The sequence below is a fragment of the Poecile atricapillus genome, chromosome 24 (assembly GCF_030490865.1).
Source record: "Poecile atricapillus isolate bPoeAtr1 chromosome 24, bPoeAtr1.hap1, whole genome shotgun sequence".
Taxonomy (NCBI): Eukaryota; Metazoa; Chordata; class Aves; order Passeriformes; family Paridae; genus Poecile; species Poecile atricapillus.
Genome location: NC_081272.1, coordinates 6,933,833 through 6,958,247, shown reverse-complemented (window position 1 = coordinate 6,958,247; position 24,415 = coordinate 6,933,833). Strand labels below are relative to the sequence as shown.

At 63.5% G+C, this 24,415-nt stretch overlaps 4 protein-coding genes across 9 annotated transcripts; 2 read left to right on the top strand and 2 right to left on the bottom strand.

The window, feature by feature from the left end:
• Positions 1–360: 360 nt before the first annotated feature.
• CD164L2 (CD164 molecule like 2) lies at positions 361–5,152 on the top strand. The gene is made up of 6 exons (XM_058856692.1): positions 361–555; positions 2,164–2,268; positions 2,589–2,666; positions 2,820–2,885; positions 3,513–3,678; positions 5,014–5,152. Exons 1-6 carry the CDS (start codon positions 471–473, stop codon positions 5,018–5,020), a joined length of 507 nt encoding a protein of 168 aa, XP_058712675.1. The 5' UTR covers positions 361–470; the 3' UTR covers positions 5,021–5,152.
• Positions 5,153–5,406: 254 nt separating this feature from the next.
• On the bottom strand, positions 5,407–11,761 carry SYTL1 (synaptotagmin like 1). Of its 5 annotated transcripts, none has more exons than XM_058856687.1 (16): positions 11,580–11,761; positions 10,867–10,983; positions 9,830–10,097; positions 9,382–9,530; positions 9,197–9,305; positions 8,859–8,898; positions 8,508–8,607; positions 8,273–8,358; positions 7,808–7,927; positions 7,571–7,737; positions 7,386–7,488; positions 7,126–7,287; positions 6,980–7,058; positions 6,813–6,912; positions 6,535–6,740; positions 5,407–6,100 (listed from the first exon to the last, which is right to left on the bottom strand). In XM_058856687.1, exons 3-16 carry the CDS (start codon positions 10,048–10,050, stop codon positions 5,961–5,963), a joined length of 1,782 nt encoding a protein of 593 aa, XP_058712670.1. In that variant the 5' UTR covers positions 10,051–10,097; positions 10,867–10,983; positions 11,580–11,761; the 3' UTR covers positions 5,407–5,960. The 5 variants fall into 5 exon arrangements, with proteins under 5 accessions (XP_058712670.1, XP_058712674.1, XP_058712672.1 ...); XM_058856691.1 differs by having other exon boundaries at positions 5,408–6,100; positions 8,508–8,562; positions 11,580–11,760; XM_058856689.1 differs by lacking the exon at positions 10,867–10,983 and having other exon boundaries at positions 5,961–6,100; positions 9,830–10,100.
• Positions 10,181–11,788, top strand: LOC131588175 (proline-rich protein 2-like). Its single transcript, XM_058856817.1, has 3 exons — positions 10,181–10,283; positions 10,852–11,101; positions 11,203–11,788. Exons 1-3 carry the CDS (start codon positions 10,181–10,183, stop codon positions 11,786–11,788), a joined length of 939 nt encoding a protein of 312 aa, XP_058712800.1.
• A 2,634-nt stretch (positions 11,789–14,422) lies between these two features.
• On the bottom strand, positions 14,423–21,784 carry TMEM222 (transmembrane protein 222). 2 transcript variants are annotated; one of them, XM_058856447.1, is made up of 6 exons: positions 21,651–21,784; positions 19,414–19,498; positions 18,704–18,735; positions 17,943–18,039; positions 17,514–17,644; positions 14,423–16,578 (listed from the first exon to the last, which is right to left on the bottom strand). In XM_058856447.1, the coding sequence occupies exons 1-6, from the start codon at positions 21,764–21,766 to the stop codon at positions 16,491–16,493; spliced, it is 549 nt and encodes a 182-aa protein (XP_058712430.1). In that variant the 5' UTR covers positions 21,767–21,784; the 3' UTR covers positions 14,423–16,490. The 2 variants fall into 2 exon arrangements, with proteins under 2 accessions (XP_058712430.1, XP_058712431.1); XM_058856448.1 differs by lacking the exon at positions 14,423–16,578 and adding an exon at positions 16,585–17,037.
• Positions 21,785–24,415: the final 2,631 nt, after the last annotated feature.

Genomic DNA, 24,415 nt, shown 5'->3' with positions numbered 1-24,415 from the left:
AGTGTGTACAGGTGTGTACAGGTGTGTACAGGTGTGTGCAGGTGTGCACAGGTGTGTGCAGGTGTGTGCAGCAGTTCACAGGTGTATGCAGCAGTTCACAGGTGTGTACAGGTGTGTACAGGTGTGTGCAGGTGTGTGCAGCAGTTCACAGGTGTGTACAGGTGTGTGCAGGTGTGTGCAGCAGTTCACAGGTGTGTACAGGTGTGCACAGGTGTGCACAGGTGTGTGCCCCGGGTTTCCCGGGACCGATGGGGTGTGTGCAGTGAGGGGGAGACCCCCACACCCCCGGGCCGGGGCTGCCGGGGCGGGGCGGGGCGGGACGAGGCGGGGCCGCCCCCCCTCCCCCGCCGCCGCCGGGGCCGCCTCCCGCGGGCGCGCATCTGCTCCGCTCCGCTCTCCCGGGAGATCCGCGGACACCCCTCCCGCCGGCACCGAGCCGGGACCGAGCCGGGACCGAGCCGGGCCGGGCCATGGCCCCGCCGGGTCCCGGGGCGCTGCGCTGCGCGCTCCTGTGCGCGCTGCTCTGCGCGCACGGACCCGCTCCCACCCGCGCAGGTACGGCCGGGGGGCGCGGGAGGGGAACTCGGGGCTTTGCAGCTTTGGGGCAGCTGAACTTTTTTGTGGGGGTTGGTTTTTTCCCAGGGGTTCCTCTCGCCCCCACGGGGCTCGGTCCCCCGACCTCGTTTAGGGGGAGAGGGGCTCCCGCTGCCAGCCGTGCTCCGGGGGGCTGGGACCCCCAAGGGCCAGGGGGCTGCGCTGGGCTGCAGCGGGATAAGCGGCGTGCGGGGTCCGAGTTCCTCCCCAAAAAGTGTGGGAATCTCGTGGACCGCGATGGGGAGAGGGGAACGGAGCCGTCACCTCCTCCCCGAGGTGCTGCAACTCCGGGCATTAATTATGCAAACCCCAGGCTTCCTTCTGCTCCCCCTCTCCCATCCCCCTGCTGCTGCAGGGAGACATTTCCAGCCTGAGTTATCCCACAGGGAACCACGCGTGTTCCCAGAGCACCCGTGGGAGTGGGGCTGCCCTCAGCCGGCCCCGCTGCCCCCCTTGATTCCCCCCTCCCTCTCCACACCTGACGGCAGGAGCGGGAGTTGACAACGTTGGGCTCAAACGTCTGTTCCTGCGCCTGCCGCGATAAAAATAAATGATAAACCTGCCTAAAGCCTTGCGAACAAAGTCCTACTTTCCCATTGGTTCCCGGCAGGTCTCCAAATGCTGGGAGGGGGGGCCAGCGGCGTGCCCACCTCCCCCTCCCGTAGCCATGGCAATGGGGCCGCAGCATCTCCGCTTCCTGCCCTGCGCCACCGCTGCCCCCTCGGCTTTTCCTGGGAAAGAAGGGAAGGGGCTTCTCCATCAGCCGCGCGTGGTTTTTAGGGACCCCTGAAAGCCGGGGGCCTGCAGGCGGTCCCTCGGAAGGGAAGCGGTGCGATGGGAAGCGCTGCCGGCAGGGATGCCTGGTGCTTGTTGCGTCCCCTGGGGAGCCAGCCCGGGGGGATGGCAGCGTGCCACAGCCTCCAGCGAGCCCCGCCAGGAGAGGCTCTGCCCCTGGGAGCCTGGAAACACATCCAGCCTGGGGAACGGCTCCCGGCTCTTTCCCGGGATGCTGCAGACGCGGGCGTGGGACGCAGCGAGGTGCGGGCAGGGCCCGGCCGCGGCTCCAGCCTCCCTCGCCATCAGCGCTGTAAATTAATGATGAGCCAGAGTGGGGGAAGAGCAGCTCCGCAAACACCAGGGTGACTCATCGGCTCACCGATGGGGACGGGGGGTCCTGTGGGGTGGCCTGGGTGGGCAGAGGGGTGACACGGCTCAGGTAACCCCGAACAGGCTGGTGCTGCCGCCTCATCTCACTTCAGCCTCCACCAAAAGGTCCCAGATCCCGGCGCTGGGGCTGGGGGATGTTTCCTGCCTTGTGGGTGATGGGTGAGCCCTGCGTGAACTGGGTGGGCGCTGGGGGTGTGGGGTGTCCCCTCGCTGGAGGGCTGCTGATGCTACGAGCAGCCCGTCGGGACGGGGCTGTTGGGCTTGGTGCTGTGGGATGTGCCTTCATCCCTCCTGCTGCATCCTCAGAATTGTCCCTCCACGGAGCTGGGGGTCCAGCCCCCACGCTGCTGCCGGAGCGGGGGGTGCTGGCCCTGCCTCATCGCTTTTCCCTGGCTTTGGCAGGAGAGTGTGGCAAGCTGAGGTCCTGCGAGATGTGCACAGCCAGCGGCCACTCCCACAACGGCACCGACTGCGTCTGGGTGGGCTGCGGGACCCCCGAGGAGCCAGGTGAGGGGCTCAGCTGGGTGGACACAGAGAGGGGCTCTCATCAGCCCCTCCCCAGCCCCCATCACTGCACCGGGGCTGTGCCTGGATGGTGTCGGCTCTCAGCTCCCTTGGATGCCCATTCCCAGCTGCTTTCATGGCCAAGGTCCATCTCAGCTGTTTCCAAGCCTCTCTCTGGGGCTCTGCCCTGCGGGGGTGCAGCCCCCACTCCCAGACCCTCAGTGGGAACGAAGCCTCCTCATCCCAAACCCTCGGGTGCCCAGGGCAGCCCTGGCTGCACCGGTTTGGGATCCTCGGGAAAACTCTGCTCCCTCTTCCCGCAGAAACGGGGAGCTGTGAGCAGAGAGGGTCAGCAGTGCGGGACACCTGCGCACTCTACAACACCAGCACCCAGTGCCGAGGTAACCCCGGGCCCCCAAACCCCCCCAGACCCTCTGAGCTTCGGGACAGAGGCGCTGCTGCGGGTGCCAGGGCCACGGGAGTAGGGACATGGGCTACAGGGGTGTGTGGCAATGGCCCCTGCCACCCCTTCCCTCTGTCCCCACCTTCTCCAGCACTGAAGTCCCACACGGAGGAGCCTCCACGATCCCATAGCAAGGAGCCAGTGACACACTCCACAAGTGAGTGGGTCTGGGGAGGGGTGGGAGGCAGTGGGATGGGGGTCCTGGACGCACCAGGGATCAGTGACTCGTCCCAACAAGGCCCTTCCCTCTCTATTTCACACCCCTTTGGGAGGGATGAGCGGAGCTGCCCTCAGGGTTGGATCAAGGGATGTGCCACTGTCCCAGGTCACAGCTCTGTCCCTGTCCCCTCTCTGCACCCAACAAAACCGGGACTGAGACACCCATCAGCCCCCCAGGAACAAGCCCTGATTCCATCCTTGCTGGGAATTGCCACCTCCAGCCTGGCTGGGAGTGGAGAAGGAGCCTCTTCCAGTAAGGGGGAACTGGAGAGCGCTGGGCTAATTACAGCAGGTAACCGGAGCCCGGAGCCTGCTGAATTATTGATCCCACTGGGATCTTTTTGCCACTGGCTCCTTTCCTGCAGCTCCAGCTGCTCTGGCATGGGAAGGGGCTGAGCCTGTCCCAGCATCCACGTGTTGGTGGGGACATCCCACCATTCCTCCCTGTGCAGCCACTGGTTTCTTCACAGACCCCAAATCCCTTCTCTTTGGGGGACACATCTGTGCTCAGGGATGCCAACAGCACCCAGAACTCCCCAAACCTCCCATTTTCCCTGGCCACCAGGGACCACCACCACCAGCGCCCCGCTGACGGGCAGCCCCGAGTTCCACCCGCCCGGCTTCGACACGGCGAGTTTCATCGGGGGCATCGTGCTGGTGCTGTGCGTCCAGGCCGTCGCCTTCTTCATCATCAAGTTCATCAAATCCAAGGACAGCACCTACCAAACTCTGTAAGGGCCCCGTGCTCCCGCCGGGATCTGGGATGGGGGTCCCGGGCCGAGCCCCCCCTTAAAGCCCAGCCTGGGGTCGCTCTGGGGTTGTGTCCTGTCTCTGCTCCGCTGTGTCCCCCAGCTCCTTGTGCCAATCCCTCCTCACCCTGCGGGGGCCATCTGGAACATGGAGGGGTTCGTGTCCCCCTGCTGCTGTCCGCCTGTCCTGCCACCTCCTCTGTCTGTCCCTGGCTGCCTGGATGTGGCTCTGAGCCCCACGGGGAGCGGGAGGGCCCCAGATGTGTCCCAGAGCTGGCTCAGGTGCTGCTCTGTGCTGCCCGGGGTGGCCGTGTCTGATGTGGGGGCCGTGCCCCTCTCTCTTTCCTTCCACGCTGCCAGAGAGGACAACCAGTAGGTTCTGGGTGCTGGTGGCAGTGGGGAGGGGGCGTCCCCCTGCACCCCAGAGCTTCACCCCTCCCTCGCACCCCCCGGGCAGAGGGGGCGTGGACCCTCCCTCCTGGTTTGCATGGCAGGTGTTTCCCAACTGGTTTTGGTGTTTCCCAACTGGTTTTGGTGTTTCCTGGGAGATGCTGGGGATGGAAGGGCAGGGGGTCCCCCCCACCCCCTCAGGGCTGCAGCCCCGTACAGACCCTTCTGCCACGGGGGTGAGGGGTCCCCAGTGCCCCCAGCCTCACCTCAGCGGGGTGCAGCCCCTCACCCTGAGCCTCCCTGACAGCACGGGAACTCCAGGGCTCCCAGTCTGGTCCCAGTTTGGCCCCAGTTAGCACCCAGGAGCCCCCTTCCCACTGCCCCCTGCCCTGCTGCCTCCCCACAGCCTCGAGCCTCGTGGGGCTGGGGGTCCCCTCTTCCCCTCCTCGGGGTCCCCTCTTCCCCTCGGGGCTCTTGGGTGCTTTTCCCTCTCGCATTTTGGCTGGAGCACCCCACCACGCCCTGCCACCCCCCAGCCCCCCAGCCCCCCGCACCCGCCGGAGGAGCGGGGCCAGGGCCTTGCTGTGTGCTTTTGCTGTGCCTCTGTGTGCTCTGGGGGGGCTCGGGGGGGTCCCTCTCCCCCACCCTCTTTCTGTGTGCTCTTTTGGGGAGGGGGCTGCGTGTCGTGTGCCGTGGGGTGTCACTTGTAGCTCGGGCTGCCCCCATTAAACTCTGCCAGGCGGTGTCTGCGTTGTGTCGGGGGCTGCTGTGCCTGGGGGCTGCAGGGACCCCCCCCCGCAGTCCAACCCTTCCCGAGGTGGGGGTGGGCACCGGGACACCCCCGGCCCCTGTGGGGCTGAAGGGGCCGGGACCCCCAGGGTGGAGCCCCCAGGACCTTTCCTGTCTCCTCTCTGTCTAATGCACCAGGATCTGAGGTCCCCGAGCCTCCAGGCTGGGGGGGTCGCTGGCCCCGTCCTCCCCGGGTGAAGAGGCCCCTGCTGGGGTCACCTTTCCACGGCCGGACCGTCCCCCTGCACGGCCACACCACGACTATGCAAAGCTGGGGACAGCGGGGAGGGACCTGGCACCCAGGCCTGCCCGGGGGATGCAGGGGGGGCAGGGGGGGCCCATCCCACCCTGAATTCCACCTGCAGCCCCACCCTGCGCTTGCCAGATGCCCGGGAGGCCAGGGGCATCCAGGAACCAGAGGACACTCGGCCGTGGTGGCAGTGGGGGACCCTTTGCTGGCCCCAGCCCCACACCAGGCAGAGCCCGAGCTGGAACAGGGGGGACACAAACCAATAAAGGATTTTCCTGTAATTTCTGGTGTCATTGTCATTGTCATCCACCTCCTGCCACCCCAAAGCCCCAGCCGTGGGGGCTGTCCTGGCAGATTCTGGTTGCAGAAAAAGCTCTGGGGACTTGGCTGTTCCTGGCCCCAGGGTGGAATTGGTGGGTGGCCCCAGGTGACTGCAGTGCCCAGTGCCAGGGAACCAGGGTGGGTGTCCCAGTGGGACAGGGCAGCCCAGTGTGGGGTATCCCAGCAGGAAAAGGGGCATCCCCCAGAGCAGTGAGCCCCTCACCGCAGCCAGGGCTGTGACAAGGACGGTGATGGGGGGCACAGCCCCACACTAAGAGCAGTGGGACACAGCAGCTGCAGCCCCACAGTGGAGGGAGAAGTCAGGGTATGGTGGCCTGTGCAATAAATGGCCACCAGATGTGCCCACAGCAAGGGAAAGCTGCCAGATGTTCCCTCTGGTGCCACTTCATTGCTGCTGGAAGAGGAGGGCACAGACCCCAGCCCGCACAGTGATGGCCCAGGTCCCCATCCCTCAGAGCCCTCGGTCCCACCAGCACCAGCTGCTCCTTGGGGGCTACACCCGGGGGACCAGGTTGGTCCTCAGGGGGAGAAGAGCCTCCACCCATTGCCCAGGCTGCTGCAGCAGCTGCTTCCACACCCCCTGCTCCTCCTGCGTCGAGTCCATCCAGCCCACGGGCAGCCCGTAGCTGCTCCCTGCCAAGAGAGCACCCTGTCACCCCCAGCCGTGACTCTGGGGACACTGGGGGACACCCTGAGGAGCTGGGGGACACCCTGGGACACTGGGGACACCCTGAGGAGCTGGGGACACCCTGAGGACACTGGGGACACCCAGGGACACTGGGGACACTCTGATGAGCTGGGGGACACCCTGGGACACTGGGGACACCCTGAGGACACTGGGGATACCCTGAGGAGCTGGGGGACACCCAGGGACACTGGGGACACCCAGGGACACTGGGGACACCCTGAGGACACTGGGGACACTCTGAGGAGCTGGGGGACACCCAGGGACACTGGGGACACCCTGAGGAGCTGGGGGACACCCTGAGGACACTGGGGACACCCCAAGGAGTTGGGGGACACCCTGGGACACTGGGGACACCCCGAGGACCCCTCCTCCTCCTCACCGGTGCCCAGGCTGAGCCGGATGCCGCCCAGCTGGCGCTTGGAGAAGGTTTCGTGGTGCCAGAGGGTGAACTCGGCGCAGGCCTCGGCCAGGTCCTTGGCCTGGAAGCCGTCGTACACCATGGTGTGGTTGAAGAGGGGGCTCAGGCTCCGCTTCACCACCCGCGTCTTCTGCCGGCTCGCCTTGCTGTCATCCGGCAGGACGTAGCTGGGGGGACACCGGGGTGAGGGGGGCACAGCCAGCACCCTCTGGGTGCCCCCAGGCTGGCACCCCCCTTACCACTGCACGAAGGCGTCCACGGTGCCGCTCTGCAGCGGGATGAGGCTCTGAGCGTCCTTCACCCAGATGTGCAGCTCCCCCGTGGGCGGCATCCCCCCTCCTGCGGGCCACAGGGGTCAGGGCTCCCCTCCACAGCCGAGCCCCCGCCCCACACGGGCCCCTCTCACCTTCCGAGCCAGCGGGGAGGAACTTCAGCGCCAGGTTGAGGCTGCCCCGGCTGGCGAGGCCGTCGGAGGGGATGGGTGTCTGAGGAGGACGGGGGGGTTACGGGGGCACTGCTGGAACGGGGGGGCTGGGGAGGAGAGGAGCTCACCCGTGGCTGGAGACTGAACCACTCGGGGCGAGTGTTGGCCCAGTCCCAGGAGCCCAGCGCGACCTCCACCTCCCCCAGGAACAGGTTCCTGCCCAGGCTGTCGTGGTGCCACACGGAGAGGTTCAGGGTCCGGCCCTGCAGGTCCCTCTTCTCCAGCTTGTACTGGCGGGGAGGGGACACAGGCTGAGATTATCCACTCCCACCCGCCCGCCTTGAACCGTGGGGACCCTCCAAACCCACCCCAAAGGAGGCTTAGAAACCTTGAGGGTCTCATTGAAGACGGGATCCAAGCTCCTCTTCCTCACGGCGGTCTTGCGCTTGCTGTGGTTGGATTTGTCCGGCAGCAGGTACGTCTTGATGTACCTGGGGCCAAAAATGGAGCTGGGGGCGGTGGGGGCAGAGTGGGCACGGCCTGGGCGGTGCCAGGGGGGGCTGGGGCACTCACGGGTCCGAGCGCTCCTTCCTGGCCTGGGCCAGCTCCCGGCAGCGCAGGACGTGCACCTGCAGCTCCTTCCTGGCCGGGTCATAGCGCAGGGAGAACTGGACACAGCCCCGCACGGCCACCCTGCCCAGCTCCCCCTCGCTGTACAGGCTCATCAGGCTCCCGCTCAGCTGCAGGGGGGCACAGTCAGGGGGGCTGGGGAGGTGCCCCCGTGCCCCCCGCCCAGCCCCGGCCCCGTACCGTGGAGGAGCTGAGGCTGGACACGGAGGAGCTGGTGCTCAGCAGGCTCGGGGGAGTGTGGCCGTTCTGTGGGGACAGAGGGGCTGGGGGGGTCTGATCCGTCTCGGGGGTCTCTGGTCTCTGGGAATGCAAAGAGGGCTCAGCACTCCCCCTTCTTGGGCCTGCAAACTCACTGAGGACACCCAGCTCCCAGTGCTTGGCTACAGCCCATCCTGTGCTGGCTTTGTTCGGTCCCCCCAGGCCCCCAAAACCCCACACAGCCCCCTCCAACATTGTACAGACCCCTCCAGCCCTCCAAACTCACAGAGCCCCTCAACCCCTTAAAGCCCCCTTGAGACCCTGCAGCCCCATAAACCCCCCACACCCTCTCCAAAACCCCTACAACCCACCCCAGTTTCCCCCAATCCCTTCCAGACCCCCCAGTTCCACTCAGCCCCACCAATCCCCACCCCAGCCCCGTCCCACCTGCCCAGCAGCGTGTGCCGAGTCCGGCTCCTCCTCATCCTCCTCCGTGCTGGACGAGCCGAAGCCGCTCCCAGCTCCCGACTCACCTGCAGGGACAAGGGGCGGTGGGAGGGGGATCGCTTTTCTGGCCAGGGCAGCGAGAAGAGCCGCAGCGGGGGCAGGAGGAGGCTGGTGAGCAGTGCTGGGGGGCTGCAGCCCCCCACACCTCCGCTGCACCCTCCCCCTTCCCAGTTACCTGTCTGGGCCGGGCTGTCCTGCTCCCTCAGCAGGATGTCACCCTGCAGCAGCGCCTGTGACATCGCGGTCCCCTCCTCAGCCGGGCCGGGGGGGCCGGGCTGTGAGGGAAAGGGTGAGGACGGGACCCCGGGCACCCCCAGTCCCCCAGCCCAGCCCCCTGTGCTCCTGGGGACAGGATGGCCCATGGGACACCTCGTGGGATGTTCCGTGGGACACTTCCCGTCACTCCCCAGCCTTCAGGATCACTCCAAGCACAGCACGACCCTGGGATGGGGCTGGGGGTGCTGCAGGGTGAACCCCACCAGCAGCGGGGTGCCAGGTACCCCTCAGCCCCACAGCAGGGACCCACCTGGGGCTCAGGGGCCTCCTGCACCTCCTCTGGGGGGGAGCTGTGGGAAGAGAGCACCGTTAGCTTGGTCTGGATGGTGGACAGATGCCAGGATGGCGGGAGACACTGGGATCATGGACAGATGGACTCTGGGATCATGGACAGACGGACACCGGGATGGTGGGAGACAGGTGCTGGGAAACCAGACCCCCAGTGATGGGCAGACACCGGCCCTGACTGCACCATCCCCTTCACCAGGGGTCCTGCTCCCCCTCCAGCCCCTTGTGCCAGCCCCAGTGGGTACCAGTGAGGTGCCACCATCCCCGGGGCGCCTGTGGGGTGACCCTTCCTTCCCTCACCTCTCGTCCGTCTCCAACGCACCATCCTCATCCTCCTTCTCCTCTGCCAGCGGCTCATCAATGGCCTCCAGCTCGCCCAGGCTGGGGCCGCGTTCCAGGCCCCCCGTTCCTGGGGACATCGGGGAGCTCAGCGGGCCAAGCCCCGGCCCCGCGTTCCCGGAGCCCGGGCACGTTCCCTGGCTTACCCCGGGGCCGCCTCCTGCGGCGGATGGAGGCTCGCACGAGGTCCGATCCCAGCTGCCGCTGCTGGTGCCGCTGGGCGCGGGCGTCGCAGAACCAGTCCCCGGTGAGGCTCCGCAGCCGCGCCGGGTCCGACACCGACTTGCGGAGTTTGCTGGTGGGCGGGAGGGGGACACTGGGACCCCCGCCCTGGCACCGCCACCGGCACCGAGCCGCTGCCCCGGAGCTCTCCCAGTGGCCTGGGGACAGCAGCCACCCCCTCCCGGGACCGCTGGGAGCCTCGGTGCCGGTGGGACGGGCCAGGGGCGCCGCCGTGGCGGAGCGCACTGGGTGACCCCATCACCAGGGGAAGAGGGGACCCTCAGCCTGGCCGCTCTGTCCCCGGGGCTGCTCTGGGGGGTCCGTGCTGTCCCCCACGGGGTGGGTCAGGCCGAGCAGGGACCCCCAGCCCACCTGATGCGTCCCTGCTCTCGCCGCCGGAGCTGCCAGTCCCGGCGCAGCACCTCGGCGATGGAGCTCCGCTCCTGCTCCGTCAGGAAGCTGAGGTCCAGCAGCGCCTCGGGCTCCAGAGCCATGGCAGGGCCCGGGGACACGGCGGGGACACCGCGAGGGTCCGGCCCGCCCGGGGACACGGGGGGCTCAGCGTGCCGGGCGTGCACCAGCGATGCCAGCATCTGCAGAGGCAGCTCGGGGCCGCTGGGGAGGGTCCCCCCCGCTCATCCTGCTGAAAGGACAAGGGGGAGCAGCTCAGCCCACACCCCCGACACCCCCCGACCCCACCGGGCACGAACGAGGTGCGGGACGATGCCGAGGGTGCCGAGAGAAGGGCGGGCTCGGGGGCACCGCTCGGTGCCAGCCCAGCCCTGCCCGCCGCCGGGACCCTGCCCGCGGGCTGTGTTTGCCCAGCGTGTTTGCTCAGGGCTGGCTCTGCCCTGCCCGCTTTCCCAGGGATTCTCCGGCTGCCAGGGCACACGGACAGATGGCAGAAAGGCTCGGCTGCCGCCACGATGGGCTGAGACCGAACCCAGCTGAGACCGGACTCGGCTCATCGCATCTCCCAGAGGGGTCTTGCCCCATGCCCGGCCTTGCCTCACCTTCCTGTCCCCGCTGTTGGGAAAGCGCTGCCTGGTGTCACCGAGGGCAGGAAATTGCAGCAGCCGTGGGGCAGGATCAGCCTGGAGCCCCCCGAGCCCCCCCAGAGCCGCGGCTGGGGTGTCCCAGCGCCACCAGTGCCCCATCCCCAGTCCCAAAGGAGACCCTGACCCCGCCGCACGGGTGGCCCTGTCCCCGCCTGTCCCCAGCCCCTCGGAGGGTCCTGTCCCCGCCCCGCAGGTGTCTCAGACACCCCCAGCACGGTGGGTGAGCACGGCCCCGGCCCAGCCCGCAGCAAACCAGCACCGGGGACCCCCATGACACGCAGGGGAGCCCCAGCAGGAGCCCCTCGGGGGAGCCCGTGACCCCCACCCGCCCCGCAGGGGTCCGGGGGACACGAACCGGCTGTCCCCGAGCGGGGGTGACGCTGCCGCTGTGTCCCCGCCGCCTCCGCTCGTATCCTGTTTACCGCCGCCACTCGGGGGGGTCCCCCCGCCCCGGAACAGAGCCACCACCTAAAAACGGCACCTCCTGTGAGCCAGGGGCTGCCCTGGGGCCCAGCTCCCGCTGCGGTCCCCAAAACCGAGCCGTGAAGAAGCCGCAGAGCCCCGCCGGTGCTCAGGGGGGTGCTGGGTACCCGGCCCCCCACCCCGCACGGGGCACCAGTCAAACCAGTTAAACCTCCCCAGCAAGCCACAGCGGGTGGGGTGCACGTCCCCCTTTTTTCATCGCAGGCAGCCCGACAGGATGGAGGGGGGGTCCGGACGGTGTGAGACACCCCCCGCACCCCCTCCCCAAAACGCAGCCAGGCCCAGCCCCTCCCGGGGGTCCCCACCGCCCCCAGGAACCGGCAGATCCCGGCCGGCTCCAGCACAGCCAGGGCTGCCCGACACCCGGGACACCCTCACCTCTCCCCGGGGCCAGGGACCCCATCACGGGGCCTCAGGCCTCGGTCACAGCGTGGGGACAAGGAAAGTCAGCTCTGAGTGCGTGACCCGCAGCCCCCAGCCCAGCCTGGCGCTGGGAGCAGAGCGGGAGGGGGGCACCCCCCACCCCCCGAGCGGGGCCGGGCCGCACCCCCCCGCACTGCCCAGCCCCACGCCCCCCTTACCTGCCCAGGTGCCGGGGGCTCCGAGGCTCGCCCGCCCCCCCAGCTCCCCCGGGGACCGTGGTGGGTGCGCGGGGCCGCGGTCCCACCCCCGGCCGGGTGCTGTGCCCGGGGTGACTCAAGCGCAGCCCTGCGAGCGCCTCCGCGCCCGGCGGCAGGAAAGCAGGGACTGGAGCCAGCTGCACCCGCCGGACGGGACTCAACTGGGCTGAACTGGGCTGAACTGGGAGGCGTCAGGCGCCCGGGAAGGGGTGGCGCAGTGGGGATGCGCCCCGGGCAGGGGGACCCCAAGCCCGGTGGAGGCTCGAAGCCAAGGGTGTGGAGAAGGGATGGGGTGGGAGATGTCCCACCCTGGGGTTGGGGGCAGGATGTGGCTCTGGGGTTCCTGGGAGAGCCCCTGGGCTGCACTGGGGGAACTGGGGGGACTGGTCTGTGTGCTGGGCACGGGGGGAGCAGCACATCTGCCCCCTGCAGCCCCCCACCCCAAAAACCCAGTGTGGAGCAACATCAGGTCCCTGGGACATTGCAGGACTCCCATCCCCCAGGGTGTCCTTGGCTCCATGGCTCCCATCCCAGAACTCATTCCCAGCCCACGGAACAGCCCCAGCCTCCTCTTCAAACCGTGGTTCTCAGCCCACGGCTCCCCTCAGCCCCACAGTCCCGATCCCACGGATATATCCAGCCCCACAGCCCCATCCTAGAACAATTCCATCTGGCTCTGAATGGCCGGGGGTCCATCCTGGGTGCTCAGCCCCACGCAGGATCGGGCCAGCAGTGCCAGGCAGGGATAAACCCGGGCAGGAGCACCACAGCGGGACCCGTGCCTCAGTTTCCCTCAATGCCAGAGGGAGAGCAGCTGGCTGGGGGTGGGGGTCAGGCTCCCCCCCAGCTTTAATGTGAGATGGCAGCACATACCGAGCACAGGACCACAAGAAAAGGGGATTATTTTTAGCCTGGTTTCTCAGGAAATGAGACTTCAGCAGTGGCTTCGTGTGTCTGTCCATGGGCGCTCCGCTCTTTCTCCCCTTGCAGGGCACTCACTGCTCAGCTCTGGTGGGGGCTCCCAGAGGAATGGGATCCCTGGAATGGCTGTCCTGGGAATGCAGCCAGGCCTGTGCAGCGGGGGAACAACGACATGAGGACACCTGAGTCCCCAGAGGGCTCCTCCTGGGCGGGGGGCTCAGCTCTGGGTCACCCCAGGCTGGCACCGAGCCCATTCTGGGCATCCTGGACCCTTTGCTCCTGCAACATCCAGAGCGAGGAGCATCCATGGGATGGAGGAGGGCGTGAGGAGAGGTGGGACACATCCTGCAGGGTGTCCCACCGCTGGTGGCCCAGATCCTGCAGGGTGTCCCATCCCTGGTGGCCCAGAGGTGCAGCTGGCTCTCGGGTGGGGCCGGAGGCTGCACCAAGCCAGCGGCAGCCGGTGACAGGCAGGGACAGCTCAGGCCCCCAGCACCCCTGAGCCAGGTGCTTTGGGATGGTTTTCCGTGCAGCTGGCTCCTGGAGTGGCAGCGTCCATCTCACGAACAGCTCAGGACAGCTCCAGTCTCGTGCGGGTGCTGCGTGGGCAGCCCCGAGCCAGGCGAGTCCCGGCCTGCTCCCAGCCCTGCTCCCCTCCAGGACTTGCTCCTCGGCTCCGGGAGGTACCGGCAAGTCTGGTTCTCCTGGGGGAAACTGAGGCAGGAGCATGAGCTGGAGCACAGGCTCCCATCCCATCCCATGGATCCCATCCCATCCCATCCCATGGATCCCATCCCATCCCATCCCATGGATCCCATCCCATGGATCCCATCCCATGGATCCCATCCCATCCCATCCCATCCCATCCCATCCCATCCCATCCCATCCCATCCCATGGATCCCATCCCATGGATCCCATCCCATCCCATCCCATGGATCCCATCCCATCCCCGGCTCCCGGGGGCCCGGCTGCTTCCCTCGAATCCCCGCATTCCGGGAGCCGAGCCACATCCCACTCGCATTCCCTGCGGCTCCCGGCAGCAGGGGATTGCTTGGAAAATGCTGCCAGGCTCGGCAGGCGGGGAGGGCCCCCTGCGCTCCCGGGGCTTTGGCATCCTCACCTCACCTCGGGACAGATGCGTGCGGGATAAACCCTCGGAGCCGCCTGCCAGCCCAGGAGCTGAGGCTGCTCGCCTGGAGGGGCTGAGCAGGAGGATCCAGGTGCTTTTCCATAAGATGGCTGCACCATGAAATCCCCTGGCCTTGGACACAACCTGATTTTAAGGCTGATCTACTCCCCCCTGCAGCTCCAGCCTCTGGATATCAGATGGAACAGAAAATCGGTGGCTGCATCTGCAGTCAGCAGACGCAGCTTTCCCTGCTCCCAGCTCAGGCTGCAGATCCTGCTGGGAGAGCAGAAAATGAGTCTGGCTCTTTGCTCCGGGCAGCCCCAGGGCCAGGACAGGCGTCCCCTCCCCGGGGAAGATGGGGGACCCCGGGCTGGGAAGGGAAGGGAGCTGGGAAAGCAGTGCCTCCCAGAAAAAGGACACGGGAGAGACAAAAGGGAAGCTGTTCACAGCTGAGGGGAATCAACCTTGGAAAAAAGCAATTTCCCTGCCCCTGCCCAGGCGTCCAGACCCGGCACTAAATCCCACTGACTCCTCCTGCACTGCAGGGATGGGGAATTCTCCTGCCCCCAAACATTCCCAGCAGCAGGGCTGTGAATTCTCCCTGGAGCAGGGAAAAGGAGAGTTCACAAAGCCAAAGGCTTCAGGATCCGGCTCCTTTGGGCAGGAGAGGCTAGGGCTCGGAGGAGATCCCAATCCCAACCCCGCTCTTGGCTGAGGGCTGGGGGGAGGGAACAGATCCAGCACTTGGAGATATCCACAGAAATCAGTTTATTTCCCTGCCGTCGGGATTATGAAACCACAGAAGCAGAGTTTAAATATTTACAAAGAAATCCAGCGCCCCGCAGAGATGAAGGGAACAAAGGATGAGGGATGGGGGCTCGGCCTCATCATTCCAAACTCCGCTCTGGTAAAAAGCATCGGGAGCAAACGAGAGGGAATTTCACAGCGGGGTTTTGGAAGTCCAGGGGCCCCCTGACACCCCCAAGTCTCAGCTTTGGCAATTCTTGTAGAGCTCGTGGACAGAACACACACGGGACAGGCCGAGGTTATTGCTGAGGGTGGATCCAGCCCCGGGCCGGGCACTCCAGGGAATCGCATCCCCCTCTCCCACCCGGCTGGCTCGCCCTGGGCACGCAGGGCAGCGGCTCCTGGGCACAGAACAGAGCTCACAACACTCTGTCCTTTCATCCAGAGCCTCTCTGATCAGGATTTTGGCATCCAGGCAGCCCCAGGCCCAGCAGCCTCCATCCCCACGGAAAGGAGAGCAGCCAGTGCTCCAGCTCCAGGCTGATGGGGAAGGCCACGATGGGGGGACAGAGGGACAACAATGAGCAGGAGGCACGAGGGCTGATTTAAAAGTGACTGAGGAAAAGGGGAAAACACAGAAATGAGCTCCAGAGGAGGGTCCAACTCTCCAGATGGCTGGAGGAGTCAGGGACGCGGGAGAAGCACATGGGGAGGGGTCTGAAAACCAGCAGGTTGACAGTGGGTGGGCTCCCAGTCAGAGGAAGCTGCAGACATGGCAGGGACCCCAGAAAAGCTTTCCTGCTGGCCACAAGCACTCCTTGAAATGGACTCCTTGGAATCCATCAGCTGCTGGAGTAATGAGCTGGTTTTTCAGGTGTGAGTGGAAAAGCTCTTCTCCCCCTCTGCAGTCAGCAGGGACTGCTCAGCTGCACAGGGCCCTCCAGCCAGGCTTGGTTTTAAAATTCCCCCTGGCCCAGAGCCCTCCAAAATCAGCTCTGCAGAGCTGTAAAGGGGTTCCAGGTCACATCCAAACTCCATTCCTGCCTGGTGCTCAGGGACAGCCCCCCTCCCATCCTGCTCCTCACACCAAGCCCTGCACAGCGCCTGTGCCCAGACCATTCCTCAATCCCCACCTGGCAGCAGCCAGGAGAGTGCCAGGGGCCTGTGCTGCTGCAGACCCAGCCAGATGGGCAGCTCCCAGTGCCTTCCCCTCCCCTCTGCAGCCCCAGGCTCAGGCTCTCTGCCCCAGCTCTGCCTGCGAGACTCGGGGATCAAAGGGAAACAAGTGGCTTGTGAGGATTGCAGCGCCAGATTTAGCAACTGAGAGCACAGGGAGGAGTAGGGATATTTTCTCTGGCACAAGCTAAAAGGGACAAAGGGCTGTCTCCCAAGGCTGCAGCAGGCTCCTGGAGGGCTGCACCCTGCCCCCAGCATTCCCAAGGCAGCCCTGCAGCTTTCCTGCCTTGCCAGGCCCACCAGCAGCACTGGGGCAGTTGGCCCTGGCAGAGAGCATCCCTCAGGAGTGTCCCCCTCCTCATCCTCCCTCTGCTGCTGGAGCCATCCCCGAGCACTGGGGCACCCCATCCTCCCAGCAAGAACCCCACACCTCCCCTCTGGAACGTGTGCTGCTGCAGAGATGTGCCACAGGGAAAACAGTGACTCCCAGCTGGAGAGCCAGGGACCTGGAGGAAGCATCTGGGGAGGGGAGGAAAGCAGGGGATCACAGAGACCCTCCCAAGGTGTATCTGCAGGGGGCAGAGTCTGCCTCGAGGCTTTTCTCAGCACTGAAAGCGAAGGTGCCCACCCCTCTCCTTTCCTGATCCATTCCCACTTCCCCAGCTGCAGACAGGGAGAGAGCAGAAGCTTCCAGACCCCTGGCACTGGGAGACACCATCGACAGAACAGAAACAGGAGGAGAAGAAGCCAGCTCCAGGAGACGAAGATGAGCTGTCACGATGGAGTGGGGCTGCCACCTGCCCTGGAAGAGGCTCCCAGAGTCCCAGGGCTCCATCCCACTGGATCAGCCACAGTCTGTTCCTCTGTGTGCTCAGGCACTGGGGGCTCAGGGCTGCCATCACCGCAGGTGCAGGGTGAGAACCACGGTCACAATCACCCCCAGCAGGAGCACAAAGGGCAGCCAGGTCTTCACAAACCCCCCTATGCTGCAGGAGGGAAAGGGGGGAAGGTTTGAATGTGAGAAATCAGCAGAGACAAAAGGATGGGAGAATAACTGGAGCAATCAGAGGGAGACAGATCCCTGTTACCTGTTGCTGGCACTGCCACACACCCCACCCCGAAAATTCAGTGTTAAAAACTGAAACTCAACCAGGACCACAATAAATAAATCACAAACAGGGCTGGAGTCTCCTTCCAGCTTAAATTAAGTCAAAGACAAGCCCATTTCGTACCTGCACAGACAGGAATGGTAACAGGCCACAGAAAATGAAACCTCATTACCACAGGGCTTGTTATTCCCAGTGCTGGTGGATTTATCCAAGACAGCTGGAGCTGTCCTTGCCCAAAAGCAGGTAAAGAAGCTCTTCCAGAACAAGGAAGACTCCACAGAAGTGGAGCTTCATGCAGGGCAGTCCTCACAGAATCTCCTCTTCAGGCACAAGGAGCTGAAAAGGAGATTCAAAACCCTTTCCTTGAGGAAAGCTCGGGGTTTCCCTCCCCACTCGTTGGAAGCTCCACAGCAGCTGGAAATCAGACCAGTTTTTATGTAAACAAGATCCAAGAGAGGGGAGAGAAAGCAGTAATCCTTGGAGAGAAGCCATCCTGTGACCTTATGTTCTGACCCAACCCAGCCAGGAGACAACACAGAGTGAGATTTGCTTTAGCCAGCATTTCCCAAATTCCAGGCACTCCAAATTAGCAGCCAGAAACAGCATTTTGGGAGCAGCATCTGGTGCAAGCCAGCAAGCACTGCTGCTCCTCTTGCTGAGCACAGCACAGTGACAGCACCACCCAGCAGCAACACACCCACGGCTTGGGGGGGATGTTCCTCCCTTCTCCACGGGCCAGGGGATGCTTCAGAGGGCTCAGGAGAAGGAAAGAGCCCCTTCTGCTGCCAAATGCAGGCTGTCCCTCAGCTCACCTGACGTATTTCCCATAGAGGAGTGTGAAGAAGCACAGTTTCACCATGTTCCACGAGGTGCTGTTATCGTATCTCATCAAGTTTAAGGCCAGGGCTACGTGGGAATGGCAGTTGTCACAGCAGAGGTTGTGCTGGAACACAAAAAGGGGTCAGAAATGCTGTCCCTGAGGTTTCCCAGTCCTGGTGGACAGCCACATGTCTCAATCCTGTGGCAAGGAGCCAAACACTGGGGAGGGATCCCCCAAACCACTGCGGAGATACGGAATCGTGGAACCGTTTGGGTTGGATGGACTTTAAAGCTCCTTGCTCCAACCTGGCTTTGAACAATTCCAGGGATGGGGTATCCAGAATCCCTCTGGGAACTCCCTGGAGCCTGTGGGGGGGGATCCCCCCTCCCTGCCCCCCTCCCAGCCAGGACAGGGGCTGTACCATGCGGTGCTTGTACTCCTCGGACGCGTCGTGCACGGCCGTGTCCCAGGCATTGGGACCAGTGGCACAGACCTTGCTGGGATCCAGCTTCCAGTACCTACAAGGATGAGAAGAGTTTCCTCTGCATTGTTCTGCCTGCTCCTCCCCTGAGGAATCCCAGTCTCCTGAGCTGCAGAGGAGCCACGAGGATCATGGAGCACCACTCCTCACCCTGCACACGCTGAAAGGGCTGGGATGAGCCCAGTGCCTCTGAAATGCACAGAGCCCAGCTCCTGGAGACAAGCACAGGCAGCAGAAAGGGCTCAGAACCCTCAGCACCCCAGAGAGACACATCACTGAGCTCAGGGGGACAGCCCTGAACTGCTCCCACACTCCAAAGGAACCTCTTGGCCATTCTAAACACAAACCTGACCTGGGAGACACCAAGCCAGGCCCTTCCTGTCCCCAAAGCACTGCCAGGATGTCAGTGACATCAGCTCATCAGCACAGCCACGCAGTGTTTACCCAGAGCACTTGTTAACATCATCTTAGGATGGTTTAGCCTTTCCTCTAACAAAGGCTCCACACAGCTCTGGTTATTAACAGCACCACACTGCTGTCATGCTGCTAAAAAGATTTCATTTAACATGTCCTGAAAAGCAGAGACACAGAAGAGACACCAAGGTGAAGGAGGGCGGCTGAGCAGCAGGAACAGCAATGTCACAGCACCTCTGTCCCCAGGAATTGCAGGGGTCAGTTCAATCCAAACAGACAGCACTTACTTCACAGGTTTCCCAAATGCCATGTTGTCTTCCTACAGAAAGAAACAAAAAGGAGAACTGTCTGAGGAGGATGAAGCCGATGTTCAGGGTGTGGATGGAGCTGGAGGTCTCACAGTGGGCTGGCTGAGTGATCCAACTGCCCCAGACACCAATCCCAGCTGTGCCTGTGCCTGGATTCCCACTGTTCCCACACTCCTGGCCTGGGCATGGCCATATCCACACTCCACTCACAGTGACATCATTTATCTACCTGTGCCTTGTTCCCCTCCTTTTATTTTGGTTTTTTTTTTTTTTTAAGTGTTAATATTTTGTTAACTCTTGGTTGCAAATGTCTCAGTCTATCAGGAGCACTAATTACCCCAAATTAAAACTCTCTTTACTTTCAGAATCCCCTGGACCCTCAGCAGTTTAAGAGGCCTGGCACACACCTCATGCTGAGCAGCAGGACAGAAACAACCACGCTGAGGCAGCTGAAGGCACTTCTGCTCCTCAGAAATAGGAAAATTCAAGCCCTAAACTCCTAATTTAGAGCTGGGAATACAAGATTTTTTTTCCCCTTCTCCTCACCTAACCGGCCATAATTTATCACACCCCCCAAATGAGCTCCAGTGGAGCAGCAGCAGCGACCCCAGCTCCTCCAGAAGGGCTGGAGCTGCTGTTTGAGCTGGAGGAGGCAGGGCCAGGAGCCCCCCGGGGGTCCCGGTACTCACGGACACGAAGTAGGGCCCCGCGAAGTCGCGGATGACGCCGGCAGAGGTGCAGATGCCCATGTGGCCGATGATGGGGAACAGCCACCTGCAAGGACAGCGAGTGTCAGGATCTGTCCCTGCTCACGGCTGCGAGGGGGAGACAAAGCCAGGCAGGGGCTGGAACAGAAACCAGGGAAAGCAGTAGGGGAACAGCCCCAGCTCCGCTGGCAGGAGGGCTGGAACGGAACACCGCACTCCAAAGCGCCCTGCACACCTCCTGGCGAGGCCCAGCCACCCAGACAAACCCTTTGTGCAGCCAAGCACAAAGATCAGATCCTGCAGGAGCTGCCTTGGGATAAAACCGGACTTTCCACTCCAGCAACCAAAAATCAGGTCACCCTGCCCACCTTTCCACAGCAACCTACATTTAAGCTCTCCAGACAGAAAACAGAGCTCCTGGCTCTAAGAAGAGCATTCCCTCCCCTAAAGGATCCCATTGTTCCACAGACCCCCTCCCTGATGGATATTCACAGCCCCAGGGAGCTGCACACCTTTATCCCAAACCCCTTCCATCATCAGATCTGAATCCCAAACCCTTTCCACCATCAGATCTGAATCCCAAACCCTTTCCATCACCAGATCTGTATCCCAAACCCTTTCCATCATCAGATCTGTATCCCAAACCCTTTCCATCATCAGATCTGAATCCCAAACCCTTTCCACCATCAGATCTGAATCCCAAACCCTTTCCACCATCAGATCTGAATCCCAAACCCTTTCCACCATCAGATCTGTATCCCAAACCCTTTCCACCATCAGATCTGAATCCCAAACCCTTTCCATCATCAGATCTGAATCCCAAACCCTTTCCACCATCAGATCTGAATCCCAAACCCTTTCCCTTTCCCAGACCCACATGCCAGCCTCCTGCCATCACTAGCACTGGGAGGAAACACTCCAGGTCACGTTCCAGCCCTCTCCCTCATGCTCTGGCATCCTCAGGTTCACTGATCTCCCCGATTTCTCTCTCCTCTCTCCCTGAGGGACTGAGTGGCTCTGGCAGCCGCTCCCACTGGGGTTAGGAATGTTAAAAAGCTCTGGAAAATCCTCCAGGAAGAAGCTGAGGTGAAAATTTTAAGCAATCAGAAAAGAAAAGAGATAAAAGAGATGAAAGAGATGAAAGAGACGGCAAGAGGGGAAGCGCAGCCTGTCCCGGGCGAGGAGAGCTCCGGGCCGCTCCCGGCACACCCCACACCACATCTCGTACCTGAGATCTTGCACCCGGCTCGGTAAACACCACCCGACGGGACCCGAGGGGAAGAGGAAGGTGGAAAAACAAGCCCCGCTGTGCCCAGACAGCCCCCACAGCTTTCCACGTTCCCACGGCCAGAGCACAACTCCCAAGTTTTCCCTGGAGCCTGCCCACACTTGGCTGGCGAGCCTGGGAAGGCGAAGCCGGTCCCGACTCACGGGAACAACCGCACGGAGCCTCCCCGGGGCACGGAGCCGCTCCCGGGCACGGAGCCTCCTCCGGGGCACGGAGCATCCCCCGGGGCACGGAGCCTCTCCCGGGCACGGAGCCTCCCCGGGGCACGGAGCATCCCCCAAACACGGAGCCTCCCCGGGGCATGGAGCCGCTCCCGGGGCACGGAGCCTCCCCCGGGGCACGGAGCCGCTCCCGGGGCACGGAGCCGCTCCCGGGGCACGGAGCCTCTCCCGGGGCACGGAGCCGCTCCCGGGGCACGGAGCCGCTCCCGGGGCACGGAGCCTCTCCCGGGGCACGGAGCATCCCCCAAACACGGAGCCGCTCCCGGGCACGGCTGGTCCCGCATCCAGCGGCCAAACCTCTGCCCCAAAGGAGGCTCCGCTCGTCCCGGGGTGTCCCCGCTGCCGCTGGGACCTTCCGAACCTTCCCCGGCACCGAACCTTCCCCGGGCACCGAACCTTTCCCGGCACCGAACCTTCCCCAACACCGAACCCTCCCCGGCCCCGAGCCTCCCCCGGCCCCGAGCATTCCCCGGCCCCGAGCCCTCCCCGGGATCGCCCCTCCCGGGATCGCCCCTCCCGGGCCGGGGTCCCGGCGCCCCGAGCCCCGCGGAGGGGCCGGGAGGGCCCGGGGGACTCGGGACGGAGCCGGGAGAAGGTCCCGGCGAGGGGAGGGGGACGCAGAGGGGCGCGGGAGCTCCCGGAGGAGCGCGGGGCTCCCGGGACACGTGAGGGGGGTCCCGTCCCGGGCCCGGCCCCGCCGCCTCGCTCACGTCAGGACGGGGATGGGGGTCCAGACCACGCAGTGCGGGAAGCGGCCGCGCTCCGCGTCCGGCGCGGCGCCACCGCCGCCATTGAACTGCTTCATCCCGGGCTCCGCCGCCGCCATGCCCGGGGCGCGCCCGCAGCGCGTCACTTCCGGCGGGCCCGAGCGCTTCCGGGAACCGGGAACCGGGAATGGGAACGGGGAATGGGATCGGGAATGGGAACGGGAATGGGAATGGGAACGGGAATGGGGAATGGGAACGGGAATGGGAACCGGGAATGGGAACCGGGAATGGGGAACGGGGAACGGGAACGGGAATGGGGAATGGGGAATGGGAATGGGATCGGGAACGGGAACGGGAATGGGGAACGGGAATGGGATCGGGAATGGAAATGGGAATGGGAACGGGAATGGGAATGGGGAATGGGAATGGGAACGGGAATGGGAACGGGAATGGGAACGGGAATGGGAACCGGGAATGGGAACGGGAATGGGGAATGGGGAATGGGAATGGGAACGGGAATGGGAACGGGAATGGGGAATGGGGAACGGGAATGGGGAATGGGAATGGGAACCGGGAATGGGAACCGGGAATGGGAACGGGAATGGGGAATGGGGAATGGGAATGGGAACGGGAATGGGAACGGGAATGGGGAATGGGGAACGGGAATGGGGAATGGGAATGGGAACCGGGAATGGGAACCGGGAATGGGAACCGGGAACAGGGAATGGGAATGGGAATGGGAATGGGAACCGGGAATGGGAACGGGAACCGGGAACAGGGAATGGGGAATGGGAATGGGAATGGGGAATGGGAATGGGGAACGGGAACTGGGAACGGGGAATGGGGAATGGGAACGGGAAGGGGCCAGAGAACAGAAATGGGACAGGGCCGGGAACGGGACCTGAACCGGGACAGGAGCCCCCTAAAGCCCCTCGGGGAATGGCGGGAGCAGAAATCATCATCATCTTCATCATCCTCCTCATCATCATAATCACCATCGTCCCACGGAGCCTCCCGGGACAGGGGAGGAGCTGCCACAGCAGCAGCAGCAGCATTTGCAGAGGGTTAGAAAAATAAGCATTGCTTTATTAGGAAGTTAAACTCAAAGGACACGAGGAAGATGGAGAAATGTGTTTATTCCAATTTCCACCCCCCACGCGACGCTCGGAGCGCGGAGGGAAGCGCAGGGGGGTCAGGGCTCCCCAGGACGGGGATGTTCTGCCCCGGGGGGCAGGAGAACTGCCCGTGTTCACCTTCCAGCCTCTGCAGCCTTCCACGCTTTCCTTGGAAGCTTTCCTTGGAACCTTTCCTTGGAAGCTTTCCTCCCGACACAGGGAGGCTGTGATTCCCATCGGGACACGGAGCAGCCGAGGCTCTCCAGGAGAGCTCTGGGGTCAGGCTGCTCTGCCAGGGGGTTGGGAAGGAAAATAAACCCTTGGTCCTCTCCTGCGTGTGGCACAGGGGCAACGCCGAGCCTTTGGATTTGGGGACAGACAAATCCCGTTCCCAAAACTCAGCACAAACTTGCAGCTCCCGCTTTTTACCGACACTCCTCTCTTTCTCTAAGGCTTCTCCCTGCTCTGTCCTGCTTTCCCTTCCCTGCCTTGTGGCTCTTGTCAGGCTGAGTGTGGCCAGGGATGCTCTGTTCCAGGACAGAACGGTGCTGACACACCGAGCTGTCGGCTCCCGAGGCCTCCAGGGAAGCCCAGCAGATGGGTGACCCCTGCCCACCTCCCAGGGGACACATTTGGGGTCCTCCCACCTGGAGGGGCCACTGGGGCAGCAGAAAATGTCACTGCAGTCTCCTGTCGAGGTGGCCTCTCCCCCCTCAAGCCAAAGCAACTCCCCTTGAGCACTTGGCTGTCTGATGGAAAAGGAACCACAGAAGCCTCCAAAACAGAGGAAGCTGAGTAAATTGAACACTCGAGAGCAAAGCCAGGGCTGGTGCTTTTGGTTTCTGCTTTCCTCTTTTAGGACAAAGAGTAATGGGTACAAACTGAAAGAGAGGAAATTAGATTGGATAAGAGGAAGAAATCCTTCCCTGGGAGGGTGGCAGGCCCTGGCACAGGGTCCCTGAGAGTGTCCAAGGCTGGAAGGGGCTTGGAGCAGCCAGGGGAAGGTGTCCCTGGGCATGGCAGGGCTTGGAGCAGCCAAGGGAAGGTGTCCCTGGGCATGGCAGGGCTTGGAGCAGCCAAGGGAAGGTGTCCCTGGGCATGGCAGGGGTTGGAATGAGATGGGCTTTAAGGTCCCTTCCAACCCTTCACGTTCTGAGATTCTGTTTTGGCACTTGGGATGGAAGATGCACACAAAGGTTGTGTTTCACTGAACGCTTTTTGTTCGACAAAGAAAAAAATCCCTGGCATTGATTTGCTCCAGGCCAACATAAATATCAGAGATTGTGAAAAAGCCACGAATGAGGGCCAATGTTCACATCAGCTAATGTGGTCCTGGCACGTTCGTGGGATTAGGCAATGGATTTGCTCTTCCTGCTCATGGCTGGGAGGCTGCTAAGCAGGATATCACCAGGGAGCAGCTCCTTGGCAGAGCCACAGCACAGGGACAGCACCGGCAGCCTCGGCAGGACGTGTGTGCCACCTCCTGCCTGGGCAGGGGCCACTTCAGACACCTCACTCCTGCATAAAACAGGCGCAGGAAGGCAAAGCCAGCTGCTGCAGCTCGGGAGGAACACAGCTTTCCCCAGGCTGGATTAAAAAAAAAAAATAATAATTAAAAGCAAAATCAATAGAGCACCGGTTTGCTGTGCAGCT

Excerpts from the sequence above, each read along its gene's own strand:
- TMEM222 (XM_058856447.1), bottom strand. The coding sequence starts at position 21,766 with ATGGCGGCGGCGGAGCCCGGGATGAAGCAGTTCAATGGCGGCGGTGGC. Across the intron at positions 18,040-18,703 it reads GCATTTGGGAAACCTGTGAA|GTACTGGAAGCTGGATCCCA; the intron begins GTAAGTGCTGTC and ends TCATCCTTGTAG. Across the intron at positions 17,645-17,942 it reads AGGAGTACAAGCACCGCATG|CACAACCTCTGCTGTGACAA; the intron begins GTACAGCCCCTG and ends TTTGTGTTCCAG.
- CD164L2 (XM_058856692.1), top strand. The coding sequence starts at position 471 with ATGGCCCCGCCGGGTCCCGGGGCGCTGCGCTGCGCGCTCCTGTGCGCG. Across the intron at positions 556-2,163 it reads ACCCGCTCCCACCCGCGCAG|GAGAGTGTGGCAAGCTGAGG; the intron begins GTACGGCCGGGG and ends TGGCTTTGGCAG. Across the intron at positions 2,667-2,819 it reads CACCAGCACCCAGTGCCGAG|CACTGAAGTCCCACACGGAG; the intron begins GTAACCCCGGGC and ends CACCTTCTCCAG.
- SYTL1 (XM_058856687.1), bottom strand. The coding sequence starts at position 10,050 with ATGCTGGCATCGCTGGTGCACGCCCGGCACGCTGAGCCCCCCGTGTCC. Across the intron at positions 9,531-9,829 it reads CGAGAGCAGGGACGCATCAG|CAAACTCCGCAAGTCGGTGT; the intron begins GTGGGCTGGGGG and ends CCCGCCCACCAG. Across the intron at positions 7,059-7,125 it reads GGTTCAGTCTCCAGCCACGG|ACACCCATCCCCTCCGACGG; the intron begins GTGAGCTCCTCT and ends CGTCCTCCTCAG.
- LOC131588175 (XM_058856817.1), top strand. The coding sequence starts at position 10,181 with ATGCCGAGGGTGCCGAGAGAAGGGCGGGCTCGGGGGCACCGCTCGGTG. Across the intron at positions 10,284-10,851 it reads GCGGGCTGTGTTTGCCCAGC|GGGTCCGGGGGACACGAACC; the intron begins GTGTTTGCTCAG and ends CCCGCCCCGCAG. Across the intron at positions 11,102-11,202 it reads GGTGCTCAGGGGGGTGCTGG|GCAGCCCGACAGGATGGAGG; the intron begins GTACCCGGCCCC and ends TTTTCATCGCAG.